Raw genomic sequence first — 13,697 nt, 5'->3', positions numbered from 1 at the left:
AGTGTGTGCAGCTGATTGTAAATATATCAAGACTGTGTCACAAATGGCACCCATTCAGGATGCAAAAATACTGTATGTGTATTCTAACTTTGGTTGTCAATGTTCCTTTTTACATTGGTCCAATAACTCTTGTTACCATTGTGTTTCAGTTACTATGGACTGGGTGTGTGGTTCCCTGACATGATCAAATACCTGCAGCAAGAGGAGTATGAGTCCAAAGTCAAGGTGTTCCATAGAGAGAGAGTTGAACGCTTCCACTTCAACTTCTCCCTGGAGAATCAGATCCACAGAGAGGGAGAATACATCAATGACAAGTATGTCATCTCTATCGCCTCCTTCTGGCCCTTCTCACTACTACACCACAGTACCATGTGTAGTAATATTACAACAGTCATTTCATTATCATGTCTCTTTAATATGACAATGTAACATATCATTCTATGTAAGTATGGCGCCCAGGGGAGCAACTTTGGTTTTAGAAGTGGGGTGGATATAATTATAATATATTTTTTTTTATCCAGTCAGATAAACACTCTAAACAGCCTACCCAACCGCTCGGAGGCATCCGCATGGTCCTAAAGCACACCGTTGCCTCGATTTGTATCACATTCCAATGATAAAACAGGGGGGGGGGGGGGACAAAAAAGCTATTTCAGAATGTGGGGCCCCGTCCCCAGTGAAAGTTGCGCCCCTGATGGAACGTATAATTTCTTTCAAAATTCTACAGACAATTTTGAAGAGGGATAGTGCTGTCTGTCATGCTAGCATGTAACCATTAGTTAGCTGTGTGCCACTTGGTCAAAAAGTCAGGAATCATGCTTTTGTGTTCCATCCCTTTAGGTTCATCAACATAGAGATGAAGTCTGTAAAGTTTGAGGATTCACTGTTTGAAGATTGTTATTTTGAGGACATCAAGTCCACTGAAACAATGTTTGAGAACTGCACCATCAGATCCACCGTCTTCTATAACACAGGTGGGAGCTGCTGGAGGTGTTACAGTAGGCCAACCAATGCATCACATTGTTAACAAGTTTAACCCTTTGGAAAGTTTCCAAAATGAAAAAAAGGTTAAACGGAGATTGAACTTTTGCAATAATCAAGTCCTGCTCAATATGAATGAAACATTGTGACCATACAGTATCTAATGCATGCCAACATCATCAATTACTATTGCTATGTTTCACTGTAAAAAGACAGTACATATTGACCAATGGACTAAGAATTGCAAAGCCATGCATGTTGCTCCATGTATACTATTTATGTATTATCAATGCCATTGTCACGTTTCCTCCAGACCTGTACGAGGAGAAGTTCATAGACTGTAAGCTGGAGAACACCACGTTCCTCCACAACAAGAGGGGCTGTCACCTGGACATCGGCGAGGAGAACGACGTGCTTATCTACCTGGTCAGCTTCCTGGGGTCCCTGGCTGTTCTGCCTGGCAACATCATATCAGCTCTGTTCATGGAGAAGATAGGCAGGGTCAAAATCATAGGTGAGTAGGTCTGTATTGGACAAAGTACAATGGTAAAAGCTTCCTTTCATTTTAGCTGTATTAGCTCTTACAATGGACAGGTAGGACAGATAATGTGTAGAGCAGCAGCTCAGCTATTGCTCCCCTGGGATTCTGCTCTGCAATTGTCAGATGAGAAAGGTGTTATGGAGTTATATCTATGGGTGTGAGCCTTGAAATGTGATCAAGGAACACTGAAGTGTGAATTAATCGTACCGCACACCTCACGGCTACATCACCCTCTGCATACGACGTGCCACTGAGCTAAGCGACATTCTACCGTGAGCCCGCTCTGCTTCTCTCTTTGCAGGCCTCTCCATGCTAATCTCAGCTGGGTGCACCTTCTTCCTGTTCCTAAGCTTCAGTCAGGCAGCCATCATAGCCTGGCAGTGTCTGTTCTGTGGGGTCAGCGTGGCAGCATGGAACGGCATCGAGGTCATCACAGTGGAACTCTACCCAGCCTCCAAAAGGTACAGTACAGCAATTTCTTAAATTGGCCTATTGGAAATAGCTAGATTATACTATATCGTATGATTGATTTTTATACTCTTAGAACTATGTCAACCCATTGTTATAAAGTTATAAAGTTAGTTTCCTGTGGTTACTTAACCTGTGTCCCTAACCTCCTCCCACAGAGCCACAGCGTTTGGGGTGTTGAATGCCCTGTGTAAACTGGCTGCTATCCTGGGTAGCTCCATCTTTGCCTCCTTTGTGGGGGTCACCAAAGTTGTCCCCATTCTCCTCTCCTGCGCTGCTCTGGTGTGCGGAGGCCTGGTGGCCCTCAAGCTACCCGAGACCCGGGAGAAGATCCTCCTGTGAGGTGGTCATACTGGCCAAAAGGTCAAAGGTGCCAGGAGAAACCTTTACAGGCGGAGTTACTCTGAGAGACACACAGGCATTAAGCCAGATTGGCTGTAACCAACAGGAATTGACGAGAGTTTGTTCCAGCAACATATTGAGAACCTTTAATAACATGCTAACTAACAGTGTGCTTCATTGTCTGTTCTGTCTCACCAGTTATGACGTGTTTGGAGTGAAATGCTTTAAAATCTACTCCGTATATAAATTATTCTTGGGACCAAATGGACATTTTCTCTAATTCAATCGCTTATTCATCAGTCTATGAATCCTAATTTGCCCTACTAATGTATGATACTGTACATCTGAGTCAAGATGAAAAATCTGAAAATGTATAAATCTCGACGGAGACTTTGGTAACCAGAAACAGATTTCTGGTCATGGAAATCTTTCCCCAGTGCCATTTTGAATTCACATACTGTTGTTTTGTTCTGCCAGAATTATGTTTTTTTTTTATCTTGGCCCTGCCTCAATGAATAGCTCTCAACTCACACCCTCTTTTACTTTCTCTCCAAAATGTAAACTCTCTGTAGACTGTAGCATTCCCTCCCTGTTCTTGTCTTGTGTTACAATCAACCTACAGTATGGAGTGGGAGAACAGCAAATATCCTTCACCACATCTGTACTGTATTTTTGAATTTCTAACTTTAGTTGAGTGTTAAGAACTTATAGTCCCTCAGTAGGTCACCACAAGGGAAACATCATAGAACTGAAATTTACTGCAGTATTTGCCCTAATATTATTTTCCTGATGAATATGCCCTCGGAAACCACAATAAATCGATTTCTTTGTCGATTTTTGTGTTCCAACTTCACAATTGAATCAAACTAGCAACTTCACTTAGCAAACTGGTTGGTCCTAGAGTGTGTTTGTGTGCTTGCTTATAAATGTTCTCAGTTTCAGCCTCCATGTTACTGCACATGATGCTCTTGGCTGTGCTTTAGTTGTGTTGTCTATGCGACGGCATCTTTAGTTTTTCTGTTTAAGTGGTACCACATAGAAATATGAAGGAAAATGTGTTTTACAATATGTGGGGGAAATGCTCTTATTGTATTGGGGATGGGGGATTCACTGAAGCACACAGTGCTGTTACTGATAACTGTCGACTGAGTTGCATGTGTGTGTGTGTGTGTGTGTGTTATCTACCTACCAGGTAATGTTTCTGTGTCTTTTTCATGTGTTGTTCAAAAAGCAAGTAGCCTGAATGATGTTTGCTGTCAATGTAAATAACTGACTGGATTGTAGCCTGTACCGGCTCGAATTAACATTCATTTTAGTTAGTTTAAGCATTCATAAGCTGTTTCTTGTCAAGTATTGAGGAGCCAAATGCATTTCTTTACCAATACAAAACAAGACTTTTGCCAATTATTTCTGTCATACTAACAATCAAACAGTTACACGCTTTGCTGTTGAAACACTATTTTACATTTGACTATCGTTATTGTATCTACACTATATTCACACAATAACGTAAGGCATTTTTAAATGGAGAACGTTACAAAGCAAGAATGAAGGTGATATTGAATTATCCTTCTTCAACGTGTAGCTTTGGTTTCCTTTAGCTAGTCTATCGAGCACCTGTACCATCCTCCGGAGGTAGACACAATCACATTATTGCCGATACATTATGTAGTAATACCTGTTATACCTCTCTTGAAAACATACACTGATCTGTTATCAACTGAGCTGCAGGAAGTTATCAGCCTTACCTGAATGCAACGGTTCTGTCGAGCCGTAAGGTACACAGTGTTTCCAATAAAACCTTGTTTCTTTCTCAAGCAGACGTTTGAACTGCATCACCACCGTTATCAAGGGATCGGCTTATGAATACCAGTTCTTAGGCGGTTTGTTTTTCTGAGTTAGTTTGTGTGTCCGTCATTGTAAAACAGAAAAAGCCATGCTTTGTTCTTTGATTTTTCTATTTTGATCTCAAAATATTGTCTGTCGCGGTAAAAGACATTCATTTCACATACATGTTTCGTTTTGTGACTGTGATAAAAAATAAAATCAATCTATCAGTGTACTGTGAGCGATGTCTGGTTTCTACTTGGCATTAGGGCTGTAATACGCCACTCGGTGGTAGACAGACCTGGTTGGTTCAGGTTTCTCCAGTGATATGAAAGGTGTAAAACACAAGCATGAGGAACTACACAACTCTCATAACGCATTCATTCTGAGTTGGAAACATGCTCTCTTTACGCTTGGTTGAGATGTTTTGAGTCAGACATAGAACCCATTCAGGGCTTCCCGTCATTTCACCTGTTTTGAGTGGGGGGACATTGGAGGCGTGGGGGATGGTCCTCAACAGAGAGCATTGAAGGGGGGGCAGATTTGTGGGTGGTGATGTTTACTCTACCAGAGGTGTGAAACAACTCACTTCCCCAGGGACAACATCAGGACACCAGGTCCAATACAAGAGTAAAAATGGGAGCTGTGGATATTTATAGGTAGGGCAGGACAGAATACTAACAGTGAATCAATCATATTCCTTGGTTTGCATACTGTATGAGGAATTGTAAACAATTATACAGGACATAATAGAGGTTAACTGCTATACAAATATGAATCTGGTGAAAATCCATCACAGCTCTTCTCTAAAACCACAAACTGGGTTCTAAGGCAAAAACTAGACTCACTGCTTTAAACAACTGTGGAGTGCTGAGTGTGCGCCCCTGGGAAGGCCTGGGCCATGTCAGGCAGGCTGAGGGTTCTGGTTGCGTGGGGGGCGAACAGGACAGGTGCCAGCTCTGTCTCTAGCTGTAACTCTGAGGTGCCAAAGGCCACCACAGGCCCACTGGCCTCACCCCCGCAGACCCACTGGCCCCTCTCACCCCGACCAGGGTGAGCCTAGGGTCACTCGGGGCCAGGGCAGCTGGGGATGGGGATGGATGCCAACCATTGTACAATGTGTACAATAATGGAACACTGTAATACAGATATACTACTGGCTCCACTTAGAAACGTGACTGAGAATGATTGGCAAGTATTTTCAAGTATCCGGTAGCTCAACTCTCAAATGAAATGAACACATTTTCTTTTGTGGTTTAAATGTTTAGTCACGTAAGGAAAAGCAAAGTTGTGTGTACAGCACAGTGCTGTAGGTCAATTGTTTCACAATGTCCAGATCTAGACATTCTATTCACAGCTATATACTTGATCTATCTACGGAGGGAAATTCAGTGATCTTGACCTGTTCACCAAGGGTCAAGATGGGTCATGTAATTCCTAATCCTGCACTGTTACCCATGGAGATGTTCACGAGTTCACAAAACCAGGCTTCAGTATAAACATAAACGTGTGAGGAAAACCCCCACGGACCTCCCCCAGTCTCAGTGCATCAGGTGGGCAACTCATCCATGGCTTATGGTGCTACTAGTGGTTGCGTAACTATCAATAACATTCTCTTTGGCTCATATTTGAATTAATGTCAATGTATAAGGAGTGTGTGTTGGTGTGGGAGGGGTACAGATATGTCGTTCAGGGTGAATGTACATATCTACTATGGCAGCCTAAAACCACAACATGACAGGTCAACTGGTCACAGAGTACACCGATGGTCAGTTTAGAGGTTCAGAGAAGAGTCCGGAGTGACTCTCTCACAGCCAAGGCGTCACTTGGCACCTCTAATGAGCTCAGCTAAAGACACAACCACTGTGTGAACCAGTAATGGAAAGTCACGCCACACGTATAACTGGGACTAAAGAGATAATCAAACATAATTAAGACCTTTGATAATGGGCTGTGATGACCAAAATGTACATATAATGCCATGCCCAGGAGATGGTATGCTGTAACTGACTTATATTGTTAAAAATGATACTACGCAGCAGTCTTTCACATTTTCCCTATGTTATATCAACGATTAATGATCAAGTGATGGATTGATTGACAATTATTATAAATATTAAATTATATTTCATTTAATGTGTGATAATGGCTCTATATGCATAAACATTTGTTTCAGTCATTGTGTTTGGAGCAAATATTTCCCACCTCATGAAAAATGAAGGCAGTCAATGAATCTGAAAATTCAGCCTCTGAACCACTATGGTCTAAATGAATAACTTATGAACAGTGGCCTTTTTCAAATCAGTGGCTGATGTAACTCATGAGGGGAATTATTACAAAACCAGATGACTTGAGGCCACAATGGCAAAAACATTATGAGAGCAAAAATGTTTATTGTTTTGGTCAGGGGTCAAATTTGACACGTCTCTCTCTGAGCAGCAGTAGTTGTATTATTTCCCAGCAGAGGACTGCATGGTGGCGCCTCTCTCTGTCCAGTAGGGCTGAGCTCTGGGAAGCTCTGAGAAGCTCTGGGAAGCCATGTTGATGGCCTGAGAGGGCCTGCAGAGGTGTCACTTCACACCTCCAACTCCTGCATAAAACCAGGGCTCTCCTCTTCACCAGCCCACAGGCCAAGCTCTTCAGTTCAGTCGTACCGCTCAACACGCAGGACAGGACACAGACAGACAGCATGGATATCTCTGCCCCTCTTCTCAGCAAATATAGTGTTGGTGTTCAGTACCACTGGAGTTATCCCAGTTCGGACTCTGAGTTCTATAACGTCTCCTCTCCAGAGACCTGTATCCTCTCCCCTTCTGCCTACATGGACTTCTCATCCTCCTGCCTGCCTCGGGGGACCGCCACAGAACCTCACAGATCCACACACTCTGGAGGAGCCAAGGCATCCGCTTCCCCATCCTCCAGCGATGAGGGAGGACTCTCCGGAGGGAGGATTAGAAAGAACCGCTCCAAGAACCCCAGCAAGCAGAGACAGAGTGCCAGCGAGAAGGAGAAGCTGAGGATGAGAGACCTGACCAAAGCCCTCAACCACCTCAGGACCTACCTGCCCCCTTCTGTGGTTCCGGCTGGACAGACTCTGACCAAGATCGAGACGCTGCGCCTCACCATCAGCTACATCTCCCACCTGTCAGCGCAGCTGGAGCTCAGCGAGGAGGCTGTGTGTCAGAGGAAGGAGCTGAACGTCAACGTGTCGGGACACCAGGTATCACCTCAACAAGACTCTGTGGGCCTGTGCCAGTTCAACACCTCCTCCTCAGGGTACTGCTGGGGCGAGGAGGCAGAGGTGGGGAGACGTGCAGGGCAGGAACAGATCCTCCACACAGCTACGCCCACGTACCCGCTCCACAACACTGGGATGGAGAGGCACCCACTCAGCAGTGAGATGGACACGTGTGCTTACGACAACAGCTTCAACTCTAGTATGGATTCGCTGTTGGAATCGCCAGAGTACGCAGAGACTGCACAGTCACGTCAGGTATGTACAGATTCAATGTACGGTATTTAGATGTTCAAATATTTGTTCATTTATATGGTCAATGACAAGTTTAACTGCTGTTAATTTTGTTTACTAACAATCATTTGTATCACTCACTGCAACTTTTCAGTTTGATGGTTTTAAGGAAATTAGAAAATCTGTTTGAACCAGTAAACAAAATCTTTTTTTTCTCCTATCAGATATACAGAAAAGAGGTCCACTATCAGAACATTCCTCAAGACTTCTGGATGTAACAGAAGTCCTCATCAAGAGAATCTACTGTCCAGTCATAGACGTTTACTTTGATCTACAGAGTATTTATATGTTAATATAACTCATTTCTATTACTTTCAAATTCTAGATTTTATACAACGATCATTGTAAATACAAAACTATTTTTAAATGTAGAATAAAATATTAACTAATAACTAACTAATGTGTCTTTGGCTATTCCTGTATTTAAAAGTAAGGGTTTTGTAAGTAAATTAGTAAGTTTGTAAGTAAAGAAGCATTTTAAGTTGTAAGTAACAGTATTGAAATATTAATGGAATATTCTGTACTTTTAAGAGAATCTACTGTCCAGTCATAGACATTTCAAATCTACAGAGTATTTATATGTTAATATAACTAGTTTATTTTACTTTCAAATTCTAGATTTTATACAACGATCATTGTAAATACAGAGCGTATTCTAATATGTATAATAAAATATTAACTAATAACTAACTACTGTGTCTTTGACTAGTCCTGTATTTGATTCTTAAGGGTTTTGTAACTAAAGTAGTACATTTGTAAGTAAATAAGCATTTTAAAATGTAAGTAAAAGTATTTAAATATTAATGGAATATTCTGTACTTTTTCTGTCTAGACAGTTTTACTTCCTCCATATAAATCAGCCCACACCACCAGACATCGACAGAGGCATACGACATGGAGTGCATTTTGTGATTATGGAACACAGCATGGCAGACTTGCCAGCATTATAACGGCTTTGATAGAAATTAACTCAAACAGTCCGGCTGCCAGCTAACATTACCACAGCACCAATTGAATGAAAGCGAGCGCTCTGTCGGTCAAAAACGTCATTTTCAAACCAATATTTTAAATGCATTAGTAGCCTATACCTTCCACATCAGTACACACACTGAGGAAAGAATAACATAATCAAAAATTACTATGAAACACAGGCCATCAATAAATCCACTAAACTTTTGACTCCATTAAATAGTTACTATGCAGATGTAGGAACTTAATTTGAGCTACAGCAGGAAAATAATCCTGCAACAACAGGAAATGTGAATCATTATGTGGATTATAATTAAAGGACATTTTTGTAGGGGTTGATCAATTTTTCCTTAGGCTAATCACATATGAAAGTGGAAATGACAAACGTTAGAATACTTTTTTAAACTCAAATACACTACAAGTTTGCATTTCCTCAGCAGGAAAATGATCAGCAACAAAGGAGTGATCAAATTAAGATCCTACATCTGTACATACCAAAGCTTCAATCGTTGGTCTATTGTATGCTTCCACACAATCACCTTAACTTCAGAACACTGTTTATCTTTCACAGAGAAGCTATAAGTCAGGACCCACACTCCTCACTGACATTAGCATTCTAATGACCCCTCTTATCCTAGTCCAGATAAAGAGCTTAGCACACCCATGCTAATACAAGGATGAGAGAGTACTGGTTAGAGCCCTGGTGGGCAACAGTAAACAACAAGCTATTATTTGCCCTGAATCATAAATCAGATGCATGGAGGATAATTGATGAACTCCTTCACTTATCTAGAATCTTTAACTTTGACTGAAACCATGGTTGCCGGTAACCTGTTGGTAGAACTGACTATATTGCAGTGATATACAGGTAGATCAAGCTTGGATCAAGTGCCATGTTGTGGTCAGTATGCCACTATGTGGCAGAGACTGGAAGTGCTGTCATTCCACACACGTGTCACAATATCAGCTATGTATCGGCTATGTATCTGTATCAACTATGTATGAACTACGTATCAACTAAGTATCAACTATGTATCAGCTTTGTAACAGTATCAACTATGTATCAGCTATGTAACAGTATCAACTATTTGTCAACTATGTATCAACGATGTATCAGCTTTGTAACAGTATCAACTATCTATCAACAATCTAACAGTATCAACTATGTATCAACTATGTATCAACTATGTATCAACTATGTAACAGTATCAACTATGTAACAGTATCAACTATGTATCAACTATGAAACAGTATCAACTATGTATCAACTATGTATCAACTATCTAACAGTATCAACTGTGTATCAACTACGTATCAACTATGTAACAGTATCAACTATGTAACAGTATCAACTATGTATCAACTATGAATCAAATATCTAATTGTATCAACTATGTATCAACTATGTATCAACTATGTAACAGTATCAACTATGTATAAACTATGTATCAAATATCTAACAGTATCAACTATGTATCAACTATGTATCAGCTTTGTAACAGTATCAACTATGTATCAACTATGTAACAGTATCAACTATGTATCAACTATGTATCAACTATGTATCAACTATGTAACAGTATCAACTATGTAACAGTATCAACTATGTATCAACTATGTAACAATATCAACTATGTATCAACTATGTATCAACTATGAAACAGTATCAACTATGTATCAACTATGTATCAACTATGTAACAGTATCAACTATGTAACAGTATCAACTATGTATCAACTATGTATCAACTATGTAACAGTATCAACTATGTATCAACTATGTATCAACTATGTAACAGTATCAACTATGTAACAGTATCAGCTATGTATCAACTATGTAACAATATCAACTATGTATCAACTATGTATCAACTATGTATCAACTATGTAACAGTATCAACTATGTATCAACTATGTATCAACTATGTATCAACTATGTAACAGTATCAACTATGTATCAACTATGTATCAACTATGTATCAACTATGAAACAGTATCAACTATGTATCAACTATGTAACAGTATCAACTATGTATCAACTATGTATCAACTATGTATCAACTATGAAACAGTATCAACTATGTATCAACTATTTAACAGTATCAACTATGTATCAACTATGTAACAATATCAACTATGGAACAGTATCAACTATGTATCAAATATGTATCAACTATGTAACACTATCAACTATGTATCAACTATGTATCAACTATGTACCAACTATGAAACAGTATCAACTATGTATCAACTATGTATCAACTATTTAACAGTATCAACTATGTAACAGTATCAACTATGTAACAGTATCAACTATGTAACAGTATCAACTATGTATCAACTATGAATCAAATATCTAATAGTATCAACTATTTATCAACTATGTATCAACTATGTAACAGTATCAACTATGTAAGAGTATCAACTATGTATAAACTATGTATCAAATATCTAACAGTATCAACTATGTAACAGTATCAACTATGTATAAACTATGTATCAAATATCTATCAACTATGTAACAGTATCTACTATGTAACAGTATCAACTATGTATCAAATCAAATGTATTTATATAGCCCTTCGTACATCAGCTGATATCTCAAAGTGCTGTACAGAAACCCAGCCTAAAACCCCAAACAGCAAGCAATGCATGTGAAAGAAGCACGGTGGCTAGGAAAAACTCCCTAGGAAAAACTCCCTAGAAAGGCCAAAAACCTAGGAAGAAACCTAGAGAGGAACCAGGCTATGAGGGGTGGCCAGTCCTCTTCTGGCTGTGCAGGGTGGATATTATAACAGAACATGGTCAAGATGTTAAAATGTTCATAAATGACCAGCATGGTCAAATAATAATAATCATGTATCAACAGTTGAAACTGGAGCAGCAGCACGGCCAGGTGGACTGGGGACAGCAAGGAGTCATCATGCCAGGTAGTCCTGAGGCATGGTCCTAGGGCTCAGGTCCTCAACTATGTAACAGTATCAACTATGTAACAGTATCAACTATGTATCAACTATGTATCAACTATGTATCAACTATGAAACAGTATCAACGATGTATCAACTATGTATCAACTATGTAACAGTATCAACTATGTATCAACTATCTATCAGTATCAACTATGTATCACCTATGTATCAACTATGTATCAACTATGTATCAGCTTTGTAACAGTATCAACTATGTATCAACTATCTATCAGTATCAACTATGTATCACCTATGTATCAACTATGTAACAGTATCAACTATGTATCAACTATGTATCAACTATGTATCAACAATGTAACAGTATCAAATATGTATCAACTATGTATCAACTATGTATCAACTATGTAACAGTATCAACTATGTAACAGTATCAACTATGTATCAACTATGTAACAATATCAACTATGTATCAACTATGTATCAACTATGTATCAACTATGAAACAGTATCAACTATGTATCAACTATGTATCAACTATGTAACAGTATCAACTATGTATCAACTATGTATCAACTATGTAACAGTATCAACTATGTATCAACTATGTATCAACTATGTATCAACTATGAAACAGTATCAACTATGTATCAACTATGTAACAATATCAACTATGTAACAGTATCAACTATGTATCAACTATGAATCAACTATGTAACACTATCAACTATGTATCAACTATGTACCAACTATGAAACAGTATCAACTATGTATCAACTATGTAACAGTATCAACTATGTATCAACTATGTAGCAGTATCAACTATGTATCAACTATGTATCAACTATCTAACAGTATCAACTATGTATCAACTATGTATCAACTATCTAACAGTATCAACTATGTATCAACTATGTATCAACTATGTAACAATATCAACTATGGAACAGTATCAACTATGTATCAAATATGTATCAACTATGTAACACTATCAACTATGTATCAACTATGTATCAACTATGTATCAACTATGAAACAGTATCAACTATGTATCAACTATGTATCAACTATCTAACAGTATCAACTATGTATCAACTATGTATCAACTATGTAACAGTATCAACTATGTAACAGTATCAACTATGTATCAACTATGAAACAGTATCAACTATGTATCAACTATGTAACAATATCAACTATGTAACAGTATCAACTATGTATCAACTATGTAACAATATCAACTATGTAACAGTATCAACTATGTATCAACTATGTAACAATATCAACTATGGAACAGTATCAACTATGTATCAACTATGTTTAAACTATGTATCAAATATCTAACAGTATCAACTATGTATCAACTATGTATCAACTATGTAACAGTATCAACTATGTATCAACTATGTATCAACTATGTAACAGTATCAACTATGTATCAACTATGTGTCAACTATGTAACAGTATCAACTATGTATCAACTATGTAACCGCTAGGTATCAACAGCTATGTATCAGTATCAACTTCTGAGTGATGCAGCAGTCTAAGGCACTGTATCTCAGTGCAAGAGGCGTCACTACATTCCCTGGTTCGATTCCAGGCTGTATCACATCCGGCCATGATTGGGAGTCCCATAGGGCGGCGCACAATTGGCCCAGCGTTGTCCGGGTTTGGCCAGGGTAGGACGTCATTGTAAATAAGAATTTGTTCTTAACTGACTTGCCTAGTTAAATTAAAAACTTTGTAACAGCTAGGTATCAACAGCTATGTATCTGCCATGCATTAGATATTTAGCTATAATCTATGCATCAGCTATGTATCAGTTATGTATCAAGCCGCAGAGAGACAAACTGATCCTCAGGTCAATAGAGACACCGCTTTGGCACCTCTCAGTCTGGAGAGAGAGTATGATCCCTTATCTTAACCACCCTAATGTGAGAGGGGATGAGCTAGGCTATGCATATCATTGGAGAGGTAAGGTGTTGGATATCTGAGGAATTAAAATGAAGCGTCTGTTTCACCAGCTTACCAAGGGCATTTGATGTGTTAATAGAAAGCTTAAACCAGCCAAACACACCGACAAAGGAAAAGATTTTGACTTATGTTGTTTACCT

The 13,697-nt window shown here is 39.1% G+C and overlaps 2 protein-coding genes across 3 annotated transcripts in view; both read left to right on the top strand.

Moving 5' to 3' along the window:
* The window catches only part of sv2bb (synaptic vesicle glycoprotein 2Bb), a 41,694-nt gene extending 37,300 nt beyond the window's left edge, over nucleotides 1-4,394 (top strand). For both annotated transcript variants that reach the window (XM_014124449.2, XM_014124448.2), the window contains exons 9-13: nucleotides 150-314; nucleotides 841-974; nucleotides 1,295-1,495; nucleotides 1,824-1,983; nucleotides 2,149-4,394. In XM_014124449.2, the coding sequence (XP_013979924.1) occupies nucleotides 150-314; nucleotides 841-974; nucleotides 1,295-1,495; nucleotides 1,824-1,983; nucleotides 2,149-2,332 (844 nt within the window). In that variant the 3' untranslated portion in view covers nucleotides 2,333-4,394. The remainder of the gene's footprint in view (nucleotides 1-149; nucleotides 315-840; nucleotides 975-1,294; nucleotides 1,496-1,823; nucleotides 1,984-2,148) is intronic.
* Nucleotides 4,395-6,810: 2,416 nt separating this feature from the next.
* mespbb (mesoderm posterior bb) lies at nucleotides 6,811-7,906 on the top strand. The gene is made up of 2 exons (XM_014124764.2): nucleotides 6,811-7,652; nucleotides 7,853-7,906. Exons 1-2 carry the CDS (start codon nucleotides 6,849-6,851, stop codon nucleotides 7,904-7,906), a joined length of 858 nt encoding a protein of 285 aa, XP_013980239.1. The 5' UTR covers nucleotides 6,811-6,848.
* The last annotated feature ends 5,791 nt before the right edge of the window (nucleotides 7,907-13,697 follow it).

This window comes from Salmo salar, chromosome ssa10 (genome assembly GCF_905237065.1).
Source record: "Salmo salar chromosome ssa10, Ssal_v3.1, whole genome shotgun sequence".
NCBI classification, from domain to species: Eukaryota; Metazoa; Chordata; class Actinopteri; order Salmoniformes; family Salmonidae; genus Salmo; species Salmo salar.
Note: the sequence above shows the minus strand (reverse complement) of the source record. Positions and strands in the feature narration are given on the sequence as shown.